The sequence below is a fragment of the Pipistrellus hanaki genome, assembly GCF_964339955.1.
Source record: "Pipistrellus hanaki genome assembly, chromosome: 1".
Classification (NCBI taxonomy): Eukaryota; Metazoa; Chordata; class Mammalia; order Chiroptera; family Vespertilionidae; genus Pipistrellus; species Pipistrellus hanaki.
In genome coordinates, this window is record NC_140503.1 from 48611391 (window position 1) to 48629899 (window position 18509).

The window sequence follows — 18509 nt, forward strand, 5'->3', positions numbered from 1 at the left end:
ATGCTAACTACTGTCCTTAGCCTCCCGCAAACACTGATGGGACAGAGACACATTGATTGGTTGCCTCCTGCATGACCCCGACAAGGGCAATGGGCCTGCAACCGAGGTACGTGCTCTTGACCAGAATTGGACCCGGACCCTTCAGTCCCTGGGCTGACTCAAACCAGCTAGAGCTCCATTTATGTTCTTATTGATTTTCTTTTCTTTCTTTCTTTTTTTTTTTTAGAGAGAGAGAGGGAGAGATAGGAAGAGGAGAGAAACATCAATTGGCTGCCTCCCTTATGACATCCCCTGGGGGTCAAGCCCACAACCTGGACATGTGCCCTGACTAGGAATCAACCAGCAACTTCCAGGTGCATGGAGTGATGCTCAACCAACTGAGCCACACCCCCCGGGCTCCATTGCCTTCTGTTGTGAGCATTGTAAAGAGGAAAATTGGGACAATTGGTAATTATTTTCATTTATTGAAGCACCAGTTATGTAATAAAGAAGTACCTTTCCAGCCTGGTTCAAAAACTGATCAGAATAAACTAGCAAAAAATTATGAAAAATTTGACTTAATTGGAAAAGACATTTTAAATTAGAACAACAGATCTAAAATGGGTTTTACATTTGTACTTATTTGCATATATTACCACTTAATCAGAGACAAAATTGGAAAATATTTGGTTACATTAATATTTGAATATAGTTACATAATACAGTTATTAAAAGCTTAGTTTATAATAGTGAAATGTACTCTCCCTTTAAGTCTAAACTTTATGCAAGATTATTTTATATAACTGGTTTCCAAATAAGGCAACCATTCCAGATAAGGAATAGCATCATTTATTCTTTACACTGGGTCTTCATTAAAACTCATCTGTTCTTTCGCTTCCTTTTTTTAGAGTTTACGTCACATCTCACAAAGGTTTTCTCCTGGGTTGGGTGAAGTTGTAGGTCTTCCACGTTTTCTGAGCAAAATGTCATTCTGAATAGAAAACATAAAGCAAAGGCAGCATTAAGTTTTAGACGGAGCTTATTGAAGTGTTTCATTTTTTTTTGGTCAAATACTCAATTGATATAACACTTGCTGTGTTGTTTTTTTTAAACTAGATTCTTATGTTTGCAAATCCTATAAAGATGTAATATGCAAATCTACCCTCATGCTGTCACAAGATGGCTGTGCCCACAGTGGAGATAGGGTTTCCATAACAAGCCATAACTAGTGATCAGCAGAAACCTGAGGCTATGTGACGCCGGGTCAGGGTGGGGGACCTGAGGCCATGCCCCCCTGTCTGGCGGGGCTTGACAGGGGACCTCAAGACATGCCTCCCAGCCCGGTGGGATTTGATGGGGGACCTCAAGGTGTGCCCACCATCCTGGCGCTGGGTCGGGGGACCTCAGGTCGTTCCTCCTGCCCCAGCGCTGGGCCAGGAGACCTAAGGGTGTGTCAGGGGACCTGAGGCTGCGCTCCTCATCTGACACCAGGCAAGGGGACCTGAGGTTGCACCCCCCACCCAGCGGGGCTTGTTGGGGGTGAGGCTGGCCAGGTCTGGATCTTGCCCAATGGGAGTGGGGCTGGCTGGGTCTGAGTCTTACATGATTTCTAGGCACGTGTGCATGGGGGGGACTTGTCTTTGGGTCCAACCCCATGCCCCAGGCTCTAATAGGAGGAAGATTTTCATATACATTTTATTATTTTTTTTTTTCAACTCTGACACTTCTATGACAGAGAAAGGGCAAATAGCAATATTAAAATATTTCCTCTAATTAATTCCCTTTTAATGTGCATGGATTTTGTGCACCGGGCCACTATTATTTTCATAACTTCAGAGAAAAGCAAAACCTAAGTCAGTGACCCAATCTGTATCAGGCTCTGCTCTGAGCTGATTTCAGTTCTATAAAAGCGCAAAGTTCTAGGGGCAGTCCTCCTTTGTTCTCCCTGATAACCGCTCATCAAAGATTTGAGCGTTACTACTGTTCCTTTCATGACATTGTCCTGGCTCCTGGGCAAACATTCGCAGCTCCTTCAACTGTTCTGCTCAGGCAGTCTTCCCTCCAGCCTTCCTTCTTTGGACCCGATCCAATTTGTCAATGCTGGTCTCAAAGGTCCCTGGGCATGAGCCCACTGTCACCAGTCCCTGCCTGGCTGTCATGTAAGCCCTGCCCTTCCTCTCATTGGTGCAGATGTTGCCCAGCCAAAGAGGATATCACTAATATTTTGGGCCTCTTTTGGAGACCAGCTAGCAGCTAGTCTGCTTTGGCCTATAGGTTGGCCTGAGATGCTATTTTGTGTTACCAGCTCCAGTGGTCACAGAGAATTCCAGTTCATGGCTTCCTTTTCTTTGAATTGCATCTGAGGTCAAGTCTTGACTCATAAACTTTTAACATTAAAGTAGTATATAAGCTAGAGAAATACTATGTTTCCCCGAAAATAAGACATCCTCCGAAAATAAGACCTACTTACAGGTTTCCTTCTGAGTGAAATATAAGGCATCCCCCGAAAATAAGCCCCCCCCCCCCGCCCCTAGGCTAAACATGAGAGATTTGGTCCACTGATTCTGAAAGAAATGGAGTCACAAGAAATTCACCAGGAAATTCAGGAATTGGATTGTTATGATGATGTTCCAGAAGATGATGACATGATTGTCACTGAATAAATGAGTAAATTCTTGATACTGTAGGATTCACAGTTTGTCTGGTTTGTGCTGACAACTACTGTACTACCGTACTGTATACAGGTAATAAATTTCCTTTATTTTCATTTAACAATAAATGTGTATTGTATTCTTCTTCATGGAAAAATAAGACATTCCCTGAAAATAAGTTCTAGCACATCTTTGGGAGCAAAAAATAATATATGATACTGTCTTATTTTCGGGAAAACAGGGTACTACATGGTATCACTTACATGCAAAATCTAAAAAAAAAAATTAAAAATGAAATTTATAGAAAAAGTAGAGAAAAGTGGTTCCCAGAGCTGGAAGAAGGGGACTAGGGAGCGAGCAGCTGATAAAAGGGCATAAACTTTCAGCTACAGAGAGAATAAGGTCTGATGACCTAATGTGAAACACAGTGACTGTAGAGGGTGACAACACGAAATGGTATCAATGAAATTTGCTAACAGAGTAAACTTCCATATTCTCAAAACAATGAATATGATAAATATGTGAGGTGACAAATGTGTTAATTGACTAGATAGGGCAATCCTTTCACCGTGTATTTGTACAGCGTGGGGGAAAAGAAGGTTTACAGTTGTAATACAAATAAACAAGGCTACAGTAAACTGTTTTGTGAGCTCACAGTTCGAACCCACTTTTGCCCCACCCTGTATATCAAATCACAATGATGTACATTTTAAATAGCTTAACAATTTTATTTGTTAAATACACTTCAGTGAAGCTGAAATAAGAGTGACATGAGTAATCTATAAATGCATTCTTGAAAAAATTCAAGTAGTAAAGACTGAAGTCAAATATTAAAGACCCTTTCCTCCATCACCCTTCACCAATGTCACTTCCCTCCCCGTTTCATGGTTTGCTTTCTGTCTTCCCAGGACATTTACTCATATCCTGATGCTCTTATGCAAACATAAGGGTTTTCTGTAGGTATTTTTTCTGAAATTTTTCCTTGTCACCAGTCACTTGAAGACCAGTCATATCTTATATAATAAAGAGGTAACATGCAAATTAATCCTCACAATCTCACAAGATGGCTGTCTACGACAAGGCCAGCAGGGGGGTTAGTGAGGGATGAAAAAATGACTGAACAAGCAAGCTGTGTGGGGTGGGGCGGTGGGGGGAAGGGGGTAGTTGGGGGTGATTAGGCCGGCGAGGAGGCAGTGAGGGATGACTAGGTCAGTGGAGGGGGGGCAGTTGGGGGCAACCAGGCCAGCAAGGGGGGGGGGGAAGTAAGGGGTGACTAAGTTGGTGGAGGGGGGAGTTGGGGGGAGCAGTTAGGAGCAATCAGGTCGGCAGGGAGGGAGCAGTTGGGGGCAGCCTGGTTGGCAGCGAGGGGCAGTTAGAGGCGACCAGGCCAGCACACAGAGACAGTGAGGGGTGATCAGGTCAGCTGGGCGAGGGGGGGAGTGCAGTTAAGGGCAACCAGGCAGGCAGACAGGTGAGCGATTAGGAGCTAGCAGCCCAGGATTGTGAGAGGGTTGTCCAACTGCTGGTTTTGGCCCGATCCCCAGGATGGGGCCTAAACTGGCAGTCAAATATCTCCCGAGGGGTCCCGGATTGGAGAGGGTGCAGGCTGGCTCAGAGGACCCCCTTCCCCGTGCATGAATTTCATACACAGGGCCTCTAGTTAGTACATATACATCTCTTTCATTCCTTTCCACCTGCTGCACGGATTCCATTGTACATATAGAGCTCAATGCATTTAGCCATTTTTCTATTGATGGATAGATATTGAGATTTTCCCCAGTGGTTTACTATTGCCAAAAAGTACTGCAACAAACACTTTGTATATATATATATAGCCTCTGTGGGCATACTTAGTATTTCACTAGGACAGGCACCTGGAAGTCAAGTTCTGTCATGTCACATTCTCGGCCATATATATTATGGATATGGACACTTTTGATAATGTAAGCTCCATGAGACCAAGGTGTTGTCTCCTCTGTTCACTGCTGTATATCCGGGGCCCACAGCAGTGCCTGGCATAAGGCAGGTGCTCACCACATCAGTTGCTGAGTCAGAGGCGGCAGACGCTCTGTAATTTCACTCCCACTATGAGCAGGAGAGAGCCCATTGCTCCACACCTTTACCATCTCTGCACGTTATCTCTTCTAATTCCTGCCAACTGATGGCTGGCCAGAGATAACCTCACTGCTTTTTGTTTTGAATTATATGATTATTGTGGAAATGGAATTTCTCATTACGGTTAGCCTATTGCTTTTGATGTGCCGTGGGCTCATATTTTCTGTCCTTTCTCTTCACCCCACAGCAGGCCCTCTTGTCCCTGACTTTGTGCCTGTGGGAGAGAAGAACCAGCCGTGGAGACACAGAGCAGGTGACTTAATCAATCCCCCCTCCCCCGGCCCCGCCTTGTCGTCAGCAGGGAGATTGAGAGCACGAGGTTAAGCATTTGCATCCCGGCTCTGGGATTTTGCTTTGTGGAAGGTAATTAAACGTTAATAATTGTTATTAGTCTCATGGGATACATAATATAATTCCCATTTATTATTGAAGAACCGAGCCTCAGAGAGGTGCCGTTGTTCTCAGAATTACCCTACATCAGAGAGGTGCCGTTGTTCTCAGAATTACCCTACATGTTTATTCCACGGAGGTGGGAAGCGGTGAGGTCACAAGGAGAGTTTAGGACGGGCTGACGCGGGGGCCACCAGACCCTGCTCCCCTAGCACCTTGCTCCCTGCCGCTCTCTGGGAACACCTCCTGGCCTCCCCAGAGCTCAGCCCCAGCAGCACCAACCTGAGCTTACTTCTTAAACTTCCCGGGCCACGCCGACTACACCCCGGCTAATCAGTTTGTGGTCTGTGACCAGCAGCATGAGCCGCGCCAGGGACTTGTTAGAGAAGCAGATTCGCATGCCTCCTCCCCTCCCCCTGACCTACTGAAGCAGAACTGCATTTTAACAGGATTCCCAGATGACCCGTGAGGACATTGAGGCTGGGGAAACTCGGAGATGGAGCACACTATTACTAAAATTAATGCATCTTGTTTTCCTTTATGCCAACAACCAAAATGCAGACTTTTTAAATCTCCCTCCGTGACATCTGGTACTGTCCATAGCCCTTCCCCTCGTGCTGGCACGTGCCTCGAAGAAGGGCTTGGTGTGCATGTATTGATGTCTGCACTGCACTCTGCTAGGTTCCACTTAGGAGAGTCAGATTAGTGGGCCAAGAGTAACGGAGGAAGGACCTGCTGGGAACAGTGTACGGGCAACAAATGGGCAATGAATCAGGCAAACCTGAGTGGGCACTGGGCTCGGACAGTTACTAGCAAAGTCCCCAAGCTGTGTAGCTTCTGTGAGTCTAAGGTTCCCGTGAGATGCCTGCCCTGGAGCATCCATTCCAGGCCCGCCTCCTGCAGGAGCTCCGTAAGTGCCGTCCCCTCCCCTCTCCTCTTTCCTTCTTGTATGTATTGCTTGTGGGTATATATATGTATGTATGCATGTGTGTATATATGTATGTATTTACTGTTTAGAGGGAAAGAGAAGGGGGTCAGAGAGACTGAGAGAGAAAAAACATGGCTTTGTTGTTCCACTTACTATGCACTCATTGTATGTGCCCTGACCGAGAACTGAACCCACGACCTTGGCATATCGGGACGATGCTCTAACCAACTGAGCTACCCGGCTGGGGCCTCCTCGCTGGGGCCTCCTCTTTCCTTCTTGAGTGCCGTGCAGTTAAGCACTAGCGGAGAAGGTGGTGTTGTCTTTCTTACAACCTTTCAGGCCAAGTCACGGGACTGTCCTGGGGAGCGGCCACCGCCCCGGAGGGTTCGCTCTCCGGCTGGGAGCACGTGGGAGGGGCGGTGCTCAGACAGCGCTGATGTAAAGGGCCGAGAACTCAGGCGAGAACAGCTTAGCAGTTTAATTTTCCAAAGTGATCACGTGGAGAAGTCTGTGGCAGACTGCAGAGTGTGCTCTTGGTGATTGCCAGGACCTTGTATCCCAGGAAGACAGGCCCTCAGAGTGGGGCTGTGGAAGGGCCTCAGGAGGCATACATCCGCCCTGGTCCCCCTCATTGCCTCCCCCCACCACGCCCAGCAGAGAAACCTGGTGTGTAGTTTAGAAGTGAGAAACCTGCTGTTTTCTGTGCCTCCTGGGGACAAGCCAAGGAGAAAAATGAGCTTCCCTACAAAGAAGTGGGAGAGGAGAGGCCAGTGTCCTGAACACAGGGGCTGGGGGGTGGGGGTGGGGGTGGGGGAAGAAACAGGAAAAGGTCTGGGAGGACAGAATTCTCCTTTTGTGGAGACCTGCACAGCTGCAAACAAGTATGGCTGCCATGGCAAGACATGTTGGGCATCTCTTTGCTCTGCTGAAGTAGCAGCTGGACAACCCCTTCTTCCCCATCCCCTCCCTAACACCTCACTGTCCCCGAAGACCTTGGGGCCAAGGGAGAAGCTAAGTCACACAGAGCAGGTTTCTTAAGGGCAGCCCACGGGCCCACGACAAAAGGTCTCAGGAAAATGTGTGTCCCGGCTCCCTTCTCAGACCACCACGCGTCAGAAGCTCTGCGTGTGGGGCTGGACATGATGCATATTTAATACGCTTCCCGTGATTCTCTGGCACTCTAAAATTCGAAACGCAGCACTACAGAATGAGATGTTAAGATTATGATCTGTTAAGATCATTCCTCTGAGTAAGGGGAACAAAAAGAAATGTGGAATCTGGGGCCTTGCCACCCAAAGTGTGGTCCGTGGTCCAGCAGCACTGACATCACCCCATGATGCATCCACAGGCTGCGATTTGAGGAATGTTGGGCTAGCGAGGTGGTCCACAGACTCCAGAGGCAGCCAGCTATGGCACCCAGGCAATGGAAGAGCCTAGCCCGGTCCTTCCACCTGTGGCTGCACATTTCACTTTTCTCAGTGTCAGTCCTCCATTATTAGGACATAATAATGCCCACCTCATTTATCATAGGATAAATGCAAGAATCCCATATAATAAAAGGCTAATATGCAAATTGTCCTTTTGAACTGGGAGTTCAACCGGGAGTTCTATCAAGTGGCAGTAGGCGGGGCCAGCCAGACCCCACCCATGCATGAATTTGTGCACTGGGCCTCTAGTGACATTATAAAAGTGCTTACTAGATGTCAGGAGTTGAAGGAGCACTCACCTTTTCTGGGTCTCTCCTGCCTTGACTCGGATGTTCTTTAGAACGAGGCCTGAGTAGAGGGGCCCTTTGCCCCATGGGATGATGGTCTGGACCGTGTTCCAGACATTGGCCCACACGGCGCTGTTTTCCCACTTGAATTTGATTCTGAGCAGCTCGCCAATATCCGAATCCAAGGTGATAAGAAAGGAGTAGGTTTTGTTACTGGTAATTCCTTCGCCCCTTGAAGATACAAAGGAAACCAGGCACAGTCAGTGCATTTGTAACAGCAAAGTGATGCTTAGGTACATTCAGGGTGTGTTCGGTCTGCCTGTGTGACTTGCATGGTCATTCCTACCGTATTTCTCAAACTCTTGTTGGGAAATTACTACTAGAAGTAGCAATAGGATAAAAAAAAAGGGGGGGGGGGTTTCTAGTAATATTGGGGAAAGCCATACTGTTTCCCATGACAGCATATTCTAAAGGCTCAGAGAGTTCCACAATGAAAACCTAGTTAACTTGGTTTAGCTCAGGCTTCCTAGCTTTTACGTTAACAAATCAAGAAAACTTGCCCCCGATGGGACAGTGGGGCTTTGGCAATGGCCTCTGCCCAGGTCGGCCCTCTGTTGGTTTGATGGACACAACAGAGCCGCACCACCCTCTCCTCTCCCCAGCAAGGCCCCTTTCTCCCCATATAAATAAATAGAAACTTCTATTTAATCAACGAAGCACAACATTAATAGAAAACCACATATTAAAAGGATGCACCAATGCTGAAACCGGTTTGGCTCAGTGGAATGAGAGGCGGACTGAAAGGTCCCAGGTTCAATTCCGGTCAAGCGCATGTACCTTGGTTGCGGGCACATCCCCAGTAGGAGGTGTGCAGGAGGCAGCTGGTCGATGTTTCTCTCTCATCAATGTTTCTAGCTTTCTATCCCTCTCCCTTCCTCTCTGTAAAAAATCAATAAAATATATTAAAAAAAAAAAAGTATGCACCAATTTAGAGCAGATTTACACACATCTCCACAGGCAACACCAGGATCCGTGTGCTCACTCATCTCCACGACATTAAACACACCCAACACTGACAGCACCCAGATGCCCTTCCCACTCTTTAGAACAAGCCCCGCCCCCAGGGAGAGGAGTGGGTAATGCGGTAACACGGGATTTAGGGAGACAGCGGATGGAGCTTCCTTGCACGGCTGCTCATCTAGCCCTTCCTGCCGGATGTTCCTGGGACCATTCAGGAATGCCTCCACCCGCTACACTGGGCGGAGCCTCCAGGGCGAGCACCCATAGACTTCCCCAGTGACTGAAGCTGTGTGAGATCAGAGATCAATGCCTGGGGGCCATTTTCAGAAGCTGAGGACCGTCCCTGAGCGAGTGAAGGGCCAGTGTCACTTCCCAGGAGGAGCCCCCGCTGAGAGGGGAGATGCTGAGAAAAAGCAGCCCACCGGCCCCTTCTGGCCGGAGAAGCCGGGAGCCTCTGAGGGAGGCGTGAGGCTTGTGCTGCGAGCAGGTGTGAGGCCGGACGAAGGACAGATGGGAAGGGCTGGCTGTGCAGGCGGGTTGGCATGGGGAACGGGTGCCACGTTGAATGATACCAGTTTTATTTCTGGGCCACTTTTTTTCAGAAGTCACTGGATAGGCAGGCGCTCGGGGCCTTCCCGTGGACACCTGCTCTGGCCTCACTACTTCTCCCTGCCCGGCTTCCTGCCCTGAGCGCAGGGACTGGGCCCCTCTGGTCCCCTCTCTGCTCAGCCCACAGGCAGGGGGCCGGGCACAGGCACAGGTAGTGCCAACGGTAAGCGAATGGTGAGTCTGGGAGAGGCCGGGGAGGGATGACAGGGCGTTGGGCTTGGGTGGACGCCTCATCGGATGGGGTGTTCAGGGCAGTCCTACGGGCTGAGGAAAGTAGGTTGTATCTGGCCTGACCCTTGAGAAGTGCAGCGTCCATCTAGTCCCCGCCGGAAAACCCAGGCTGCCCTCACCACAGACGGGCGGCTCCTCATACTCACAGGGTGATGGGGATTTTCTCTATCTCGTTTTCTGTTCCCAGGAGTGACATGGTAAACGTTGGTTCCACTGGCTTCTCAATTTGGTTGAGAAACTGGATCTTGAACTGATAATGATACACTGGGAGCAGGGGAGGGGGAGGAGAGGGAGAGAGAAAGAGCATTTAATCAGAACACATGTAAATTTAAAATGCAGAGGGAAAAGTCTGGATGAGTAGATACCTCTTCCCCCCAACCCATAATTCTTTTCACAAGTGATAGAATTATGAATGCCTTTTGTTTTCTTCTTTTTCTCCCTCTGTGTTTCCTAAATGTCTTGAGGAGACTTCTCTTGTGTTTGTAAATTCATAATAGTAAGTATTTTCCCAACAAAAGGAGGTAGAACAGGAGTACCGGTATATCTGGCATTGCCCCGACTTCCGGATGCGATTCTGTTGGACTACCCATGGTTTGGTAGGGGTCCCTTTCATAGATCAAAGAGTATATGCCTCTGGGGACCGACAAAGGCAAGAGGACACGCTGTCATGTTTACGTTTGCCAGTTTGATGGGGTCCGTGTTGGGGTGAGGCAGAATTCCAGCTGAGACACATGTCTCAGTGGCCACAGCCCTATATTCTGGGGCAGTTCCTGGAAACTAGCTCTGGGGGGTTCAACGAACACATTTTCCAATGGAAATAGATAACTGGAGTTCTAGTACTTGGTCCCAAATGTTTTCTATCAGAGCAAATGTCCAGCATGTCCTTCTACTGGATTGTTTGGAAGAGAAAATGTATTTTATTTATTTTTAACCTAAATACTTAAGTCTATATTTCATTAACAAAAAAACTACATTGCATACTAGTAGGCAAGTATTGTTACATATTTCACATTGCATCATCTCATTAACTTGTCATAACAACTCTATTATTATATCTTCATTTTATAAATCAGAAAACCAGGGTTCAGGGAGGCTAAGTAATGAGTTCAAGGTCACCCAGCAGCATCTGTGTTCATTGCCAAGGCTCCTAAGATGGCATTGGCTTTGCCTGCATTGTTGTACCAACCACCTAGGAGGCTGTTTTCAAAAATTCCCCTACCTCATTCCAAATTGGCTGATGGCTGCTTAGACTTCTTTTTCTTGCTGTGGCCATATTCTGTAAGTACCTGCAGCGTTTTAGCTCCAAGATTGCAAACAGGCTTACTGTGGCATGTCCCTTCGATTGAAAGGACTGCCTAGAGCCCTACATTGAAATGGGTTCTGAGACCATGTCCAGGCTCTTGAGAAGGCTAGAGACTGTCTTGGGCAAAGGATCGGGGATTTATGGTGTGTATACTTGCCTTTCCTGCTGTAGATACTGACTAGTCCACTAGTCCTGACATAGTGCCTTGCATGTAGTAGGTGCTTACTTAACATTTATGGGATGAATGACCTGATAGTTCGCTTGGGAGTATCAAGATATGTATGAACATTTAGCAAGATGGAAAATCACCTCTAGAATTCAAGGCCTGAGTTTCAAGCTTTGTTATATGAGAATTCCCACTAGGAAGTAGAGATCCTAAAACTAGTCTCATGGTCATCCGTTACGTGTACCCAGCATGTAGAAATTCATCATCCTCATGAATCATTCTACTAACTCCTAAATGGCCCATTTCCACGGGAGGTTGGTAGCTGCACACAAGCCTAGCAGCTGTGGCTAATGGAGTGTTGCCAACACCCCAGCTGCAGGGTGTGCCTGTATTGCTGGGCTTCTGGGTTATTTATACAAACCCACCCTTTGGCACAAACTGACCTTCCCATTGGGCTTTGCGGTGGATTTACTCCAGTGACCTGTACATCACAGGTGCTTAAATCCTCCAGACCAGAATAAAGTAGTTTCATACTCTCAGGACTATGTGATGGTGGGTGGAAAGTAAGATAAGGGCTGTGGGTCAAGTCCCAGGAAGGGTCCTCAAACCTTTGGGTGGTGGTGGTGAAGACAGGGACTCTGTCCTATAATCCCAGAAGCCTCTGGAGAGGACTTACACTATTTAAGGTCTGTCTAGGGCAGTGGTCGGCAAACTGCGGCTCGAGAGCCACATGCGTGTTTTTTTGCCCCTTGAGTTTTTAGCAAAGGCCAGCTTAGGAGTACCCCAATTAAGTTAATAGCAATGTACCTACCTATATAGTTTAAATTTAAAAAATTTGGCTCTCAAAAGAAATTTCAATCATTGTACTGTTGATATTTGACTCTGTTGACTAATGAGTTTGCCGACCACTGGTCTAGGGAACTCTGTTACAAGAGAATACTGTTATAGGTTGAACTAAGGCCAGAAGGGAAGGTCTGCCCCAAGATACTGGCCATAGACATGGGTCCAGGATGTGGGGATGTTGTGGACAGCATGAGGTGGGAGGACTGAACTCGGGGCAACCTCCTAATGAGCATCTTCCAGAGTACCCAAGGAACACGACTAGCAACCTATGTTTACCTACACTGAGTGGCCAGATTATTATGATCTCTGAACGCATAATAATCTGGCCACTCAGTGAATATCCTATATAATAAAAGGCTAATATGCAAATTGTCCCCTTGACCAGGAGTTTGACCAGCAGGCAGGCTGACCAACTGCCCATGTCCCCTCCCCCTGGCCAGGCTGGCCGGACCCTACCCATGTACAAATTCATGCACCAGGCCTCTAATATATATATATATATATATATATATATATATATATATATATATATACACACACACACACACACACACACACACACACACACATACATATACTGAGTGGCCAGATTATTATGCATTCAGAGATCATAATAATCTGGCCACTCAGTGTAGTTTACTGTGTATTCATTGGAAGTCTCCTGGTGTTCAACCCAGTGCTAAAAGCTGTCAGAGGTAAACAAGTGAGGGTGTAACGGGCAGTATGCATGATAACAATGTTGACTAATATTTACATTAACTGCCAAATGTTTTGCATCTATTCTCTCATTTAATTCTTATGTCATTATCTTTTAGAGCAGGGCTAACTGAAACACAGAGAGGCTACAGGTAGTAAATAGTATAGCTGGGATGTATCTGGCTTCAGAACTGAACTAGTAAAATATTTAAACCAGAGACCAATAGCTTTACATACCCTAAGGAAAAAGTTGAAGCGTGAAAAGAAGATTTAAGTTCAAAAAATGTCATAGCAGAATTCCCTAATTAAAAATAAAGCAGAAGCACCCTAAATATTCACGGATAGAGGAATGACTATGGACTCTTAGTGACAATTAGGATAACTACCATTTAGCTCTTTGCTATGTCCCAGACACTGAGCTAATGACTGCACGTTAATAAATATTTCATTTCTCTTTGCAACAACTTTGTAAGATGCCTACTTCATTCTCCCTCCAGCGTCACTGCACAAACAGAGAGGCCGAAGGTAAGGAGCTTGCCTGTTGTCTGCAGGAAGAGCTGGTAAGCTGCAATTAGACGCTCGTCTGCTGATTCCAAGCTCATGTTCCCAGCCATGTGATTTACTCTTATGAGCTCATTAAAAGATACTTTTGGAATGATTTCAATGCTTATGAAAGGGGGGGGGGACCCAAACAACAACCAGGCTATTAAATTGCATATGTAATATGAGACTGACTCTAAAGCAGAAGGCACAGGAGGGGAGGCAGCCACAAAATGGCTAAGAGTGCTTATCTCTGGAGAGGGTAATTTCTCATCTCTGCTTTTTCACGAGTTCCACATCTCTGCAATAAGCTTGCATTCTTTCAGACTCTCGTTGGAAAAAGAAAAGCGTTAAAAAGTATTAAGAAAGAAAGCGCGAGAGCCAGAGCCGTGGCCCTGGCCCGGCGGAGCATGACGCTGGTAGGGCTTGTGCGCCTGTGTCACCCCCTGCCCCATGGGCACCAGAGTCCATGTCTTATCTCCCCAGGCAGCCTCGGTTATATTAATGTTACATCTGCACACCAGGGCACAGCACACACCAGGCATGGAAAGACTGCTGGGGCCCTTTGTGTGAAAACAAGGCAATAAAGACCCTACAGGTGGATAGAACTAATGAGAAAATAGTTCCTATTTGTTGAAATCTACGATGCATTTGGCTACATATTAAGTGTTTCACACACGTTTTTGTCCTCATAACAAGACTAAGTAAAGCTGAAACCGGTTTGGCTCAGTGGATAGAGCATCAGCCTGCGGACTGGAAGGTCCCAGGTTTGATTCCGGTCAAGGGCGTGTAGCATGTACCTTGGTTGCGGGCACATCCCTGGTAGGGGGCATTCAAGAGGCAGCTGATCAATGATTCTCTCTCATCGATGTTTCTAACTCTCTGTCCCTCTCTCTTCCTCTCTGTAAAAAATCAATTTTATATATATATATATATATATATATATATATATATATATATATATATATATATATATATATAGGCTAACTAAGGATAACATGTTGTCCTACACCGACCCTTGCTATCTCCATCCATCTTCTTCCCGCTCTGAACCCCAGGTGTGACCCCACAGCCTACCCTGCCCAGGCTGCCTTGCAGGGTGGTTTGTGGTTGAGATTGACCTCTTGGGAGGCTTCAGCAGGAAGTCAGAGAGAAGTCAGGGTGTCTTTCTCAGCTCCTTCCTGCTCTGGAGCCTGACAACACAGCAACTGCACCCACCTCCTCCCCAGCTCCCGTTCCCCTGGGCCAGTGCTCTGCAAACTCATTAGTCAACAGCGCCAAATATCAACAGTACAACGATTGAAATTTCTTTTGAGAGCCAATTTTTTTTTTAACTTAAACTTCTTCTAACGCCACTTCTTCAAAATAGACTCGCCCAGGCCATGGTATTTTGTGGAAGAGCCACACTCCAGGGGCCAAAGAGCCGCATGTGGCTCATGAGCCACAGTTTGCCGACCACCACCCTGGGCTATTCCCACCCCTCGCTGTTCCTGGCCTGGTGTCAGCTTTGGGGTGCAGTGACACCCTATGTTGGTTGCTTTAATATTGCCTTCCAAGTGTAAGGAGTCCTGCATGCTCTTTCTTGCTGACCCAGGCCAGTGGAGTCCTCATTTCTGCTGAAACCTAGACAGATAGGATGTCAGTGCTCCCGGAGAATCACAGAGAAGGAGGCAGAGGTTTGGAGAGCAGTCCCAGGTCACCCAGATAGTTAGAGGTGGAGCAGAATTTGAACCCAGGTGTCTGATCCCAAAGACCCTTCTGACAGTCTTCTGGGGCTCAGGCTCTGTCAGCGGGATCTGCCCCTTGAACACAAGCCAGATACTCAGCCCCTGAAGGAAAACAGCGGTCAACGCCTGCTCTGAAGCATTAGATATCGGCGCTGGGAGACAGCGTGACTCCCTCTGCGGACATCAAAGCGGCCTGCTCTCCTGGGTGTGGACTCTCTCCGCGGACATGGTAGGGGGTCTCCTGCTTTCTTGTAGTGCCGAAGGCTTGCTCCTCCATCTGAAATGTCTCCAAGCCAAGAGGGAGGCTGATGATCATGGGACTGAGAAACCCATGGACAGTGTGCAGGAGGCCACCACGTGAGGTGGCCACCACATGAGGCAGCCAGCACTTGTGATGGAACCCGGAGCAGGCTCGGAGGAGGGAGTAAAGGGGTGAGTGATGGTGTTAGCGTGTGTGTGTGTGCGCGCACGTGTGCTTAAGTTGGTGACTACATTGGGCTTAACTGTAACCCACCACTTGAGTGGTGCCTGATGTCACAAGATTGGATGCTTGTTCCTTCTGTGGATAGTTGCTCTTGCTAGGGGTGAGGACGGGGAGTGTGTGTGTGTGTGTGTGTGTGTGTGTGTGTGTAGGAATGTTGTCATGTGTAAGTGTGTGGTAGGTGTCCTGCTGCCCACTGTGCCATGGTGCTTCATGGGGGATGTCCTCACCTTGGCTGCAGTTCAGCTCTGCCACCTCCCACTGCGTGGCGGGAGCACTCACAGCCTCTTGGGAGCTCTCACTTTCCTCCTCTTAAAAATGGGTGCTGTGCTCCCTCACGGGGTAGTTGCAGATGCGACGGCATGTGCAGAGTGCCTGGCTTCCAGAAGGTTTTAACCCGGTGACACATGCTGTCCCACGTGCTGACTGACCGGACACGGTTCCAAGCCCCACCCATCGCTGCCAGCTTCAGGGGCTGACCCCATTCACACACAGTCACTGCATGGCCTGCATAGATCTTGTCACCACGGTCACGTAAGTGGCTGGCAGCAAAACCCAATTCTGGACACTCCTTGTCCTAAACCCACACCTGCACTCTCTCCCCATACGTGCTCTTCCTCCGGAGCACTCCCTGGAAATCAGTGAACACCTTCCAGAGAGGTAGCTGAGAAAAGCCAAAGACACGGACTCCCCAGTCACAGCTGCCTGGTCCTCTCACCAACCAGGAGGAGAGCGTTTGCCAGCTGCAGCTGCAATGCAAGCAAGTTCCCACGCTCCGCTCCTCCGGGCCCCAGTGGAGGAATGGTGGGGGGAGGGGGGAGAGAGAGAGAGAGGGAGAGAGAGGGAGAGAAAAGCAGAGGGAGAGAGGGAGAGAGAGGAAGAAGAGAGAAGGAAAGAAAGAGGGAGTGAGGGAGAGAAGGCAGGAGAAGAGAGAGGGAGAAAGGGAGAGGGAGGGAGAGAGAGGAAGAGACAGGAAGAGAGAAATGAAGAGAGATGGGGAGAGAGGGAAGAAAAGAGGAAGAGGGGATGAGAGAGGTAGAGACAGGAAGAGAGAAATGGAGAGAGAAGAGAAGGAGGGAGGGAGGGAGGGAGAGAGAGAGAGAGAGAGAGAGAGAGATGGAGAGAGAGATTGGGGTGATGGTGGTGTGGGGTGAAAGGGGCAGGGCAGTGAAATCAGAGGTCTGCGGTCAAACACTGCCATGTGCTATTCACAAAGGATATGCTTTGGGAAGATTTAACTTCTCCGAAACTCAATTTATTTATTGGAGAAGTAACCGCCCTCCCCATCCATCTACCTCTGCCTATCACCTTTCTCTCGGTTGGTTGGTCGGTTGCTCTGGATCTAAAGAGGTAACTGTGTGCACATCCCGCGTGGAGCTGGGACAGGGCCAGGGCGCCCCTGAGTGCCACTCCCCTCCCCTTTAAGCTGCCTCCTCTGGCTGCCACCAGGACTGATTAGACACAAGGAAGACTTACTCAACGCGGATTCGCTTCCTACCCCTTCTCTTAAGAAACTGGCCACAGAGAGTTCATGGCCGAGCTGGCAGGAAGCCTGTAATCCAAGCCGCCAGAACCGCACCCTTCCCCTCCCACCGTGGCCACCGCCATCTCTGTTTAGGCCCCCAAAGCCTGTTCCGCTGGCCACCTCCAGCGTTTGATGAATGGGTATCGATTCATGAAAGAACAGACTCGCCCAGCCCTGGTTACAGAGAACCCACAGCCCGTATTCTTCAAGGACAGCTAACTGCGCTCTATATTTTAGTGTTGGTCTGGCTGGGCAAGATAAAAGTCACCTCCCAGTTGTAGCTGCACAGAGGATGGCTAGCTCGGCCCTCATTCCTCTGGGTCCCAAAATATTTCAACACAACCATCAAAGGGGCTCTTTTCTACAACCGTCCGCCAGAGCAGGCAAACACTGGGAGAGGACTGCGTGGCCCGGAACTGGGAAGCAGGAGCTGAGTGAAAGGAGGCGATGTATCACTCACTTCTATGCTCACTATCTCAGGAGGAGTCTTTGCCAGTTTGGAGCCAGTTTCTTAAGAGAAGGGGTGGGAAGCGAATCCACGTTGAGTAAGTCCTCCTTGTGTCTAATCAGTCCTGGTGGCGGCCAGAGGAGGCAGCGCGGAGGGGAGGGAAGTGGCACTCAGGGGCGCCCTGTCCCGGCTCCACTCGGGATGTGCCGCACAGTTACCTTTTGCTGGTCTGGTCTGAATGCTGGCGCTGCCAAGGACCCACTGGGCGGTCCTGGGCAAATGGTTCCCCCATTTGGGCCTTGGTTTCCCTGTCTGCGAAATTGGAGGGTTGAACAGCCCCTCGAAATGCCCGTATTCCAGGATTAAAGTGGATCCAGTGAACTGTGAGGATCAGAGAGGCTTAATCACTCCAGGTGGCTTTGCCATGTAAAGGAGGAGCTGGTTAATCCAAACGGATGTCTCCCTGGTGACCCGTGGCCTGTGGCGGGGGCGCTCCCGGAAGCAGGAGGCCGTCCACAGGTACAGGCCCCTCCACCAGCGAGGCATGGGCAGCGGAGGGGACCCTCCGCCCTCAGCTGGCCAAGATCCTGTCCTCACTCTAAGCACTCTGAGAAGCTACCACCCACCCACAGCGATTTCTGTGGTTCCTAGGCTGGCTGGGCCCCGGGAAGGGAAACCTGACTGGAGGGCCCACGTTCAGATAAGCAGAGGAATCCTGCACCTAGAAATTAAGCGGCTGGGAGCTTGAACTCCGGAGCCTGAATGGAGCTCTGGACTGGGAGCCGGATGTGCCTGGTGCTAGGCCTCCCTCCAGGCTGTGGCAGGTCTCTCCATCCGGGTTTTGCTCTCCTTTTAAAAGGGGACATAGAGCAACAAGCCCGGCCAACTTGCTTGGCTGATGTGGGAGCCACAAGGAATCCATGGCTGCATCTCACGTTTTGCATAAGATGCTGCGCAAATGCAAAATGATGGTGACGATGCGTTCACCTTCTGCAGGAACAAATATTTGCATGGAAGCAATCAAACCGTATAACACAGGTTCCCTGCCCCCATCAACCCCCCCCCCCCGCAGCCCCAGCGCAGGTGAGCATGAGCTAACTCACTCACAAGCTGGTTTAGGGATTAGGCAGAAATGTGAATGGC

General features: G+C 48.8%; 1 protein-coding gene and 1 long non-coding RNA gene across 5 annotated transcripts in view; one reads left to right on the forward strand and one right to left on the reverse strand.

Moving 5' to 3' along the window:
- Positions 1–444: 444 nt before the first annotated feature.
- Positions 445–18509, reverse strand: part of LIPC (lipase C, hepatic type) — a 126249-nt gene continuing 108184 nt past the window's right edge. For all 4 annotated transcript variants that reach the window (XM_084873713.1, XM_084873711.1, XM_084873714.1 and 1 more), the window contains exons 8-10: positions 9784–9901; positions 7790–8008; positions 445–970 (exon numbers count right to left, since the gene is read on the reverse strand). In XM_084873713.1, the coding sequence (XP_084729839.1) occupies positions 859–970; positions 7790–8008; positions 9784–9901 (449 nt within the window). In that variant the 3' untranslated portion in view covers positions 445–858. The remainder of the gene's footprint in view (positions 971–7789; positions 8009–9783; positions 9902–18509) is intronic.
- LOC311618074 lies at positions 978–6871 on the forward strand. Its single transcript, XR_014794222.1, has 2 exons — positions 978–5194; positions 5231–6871. It is a non-coding gene; the product is annotated as an uncharacterized lncRNA (long non-coding RNA).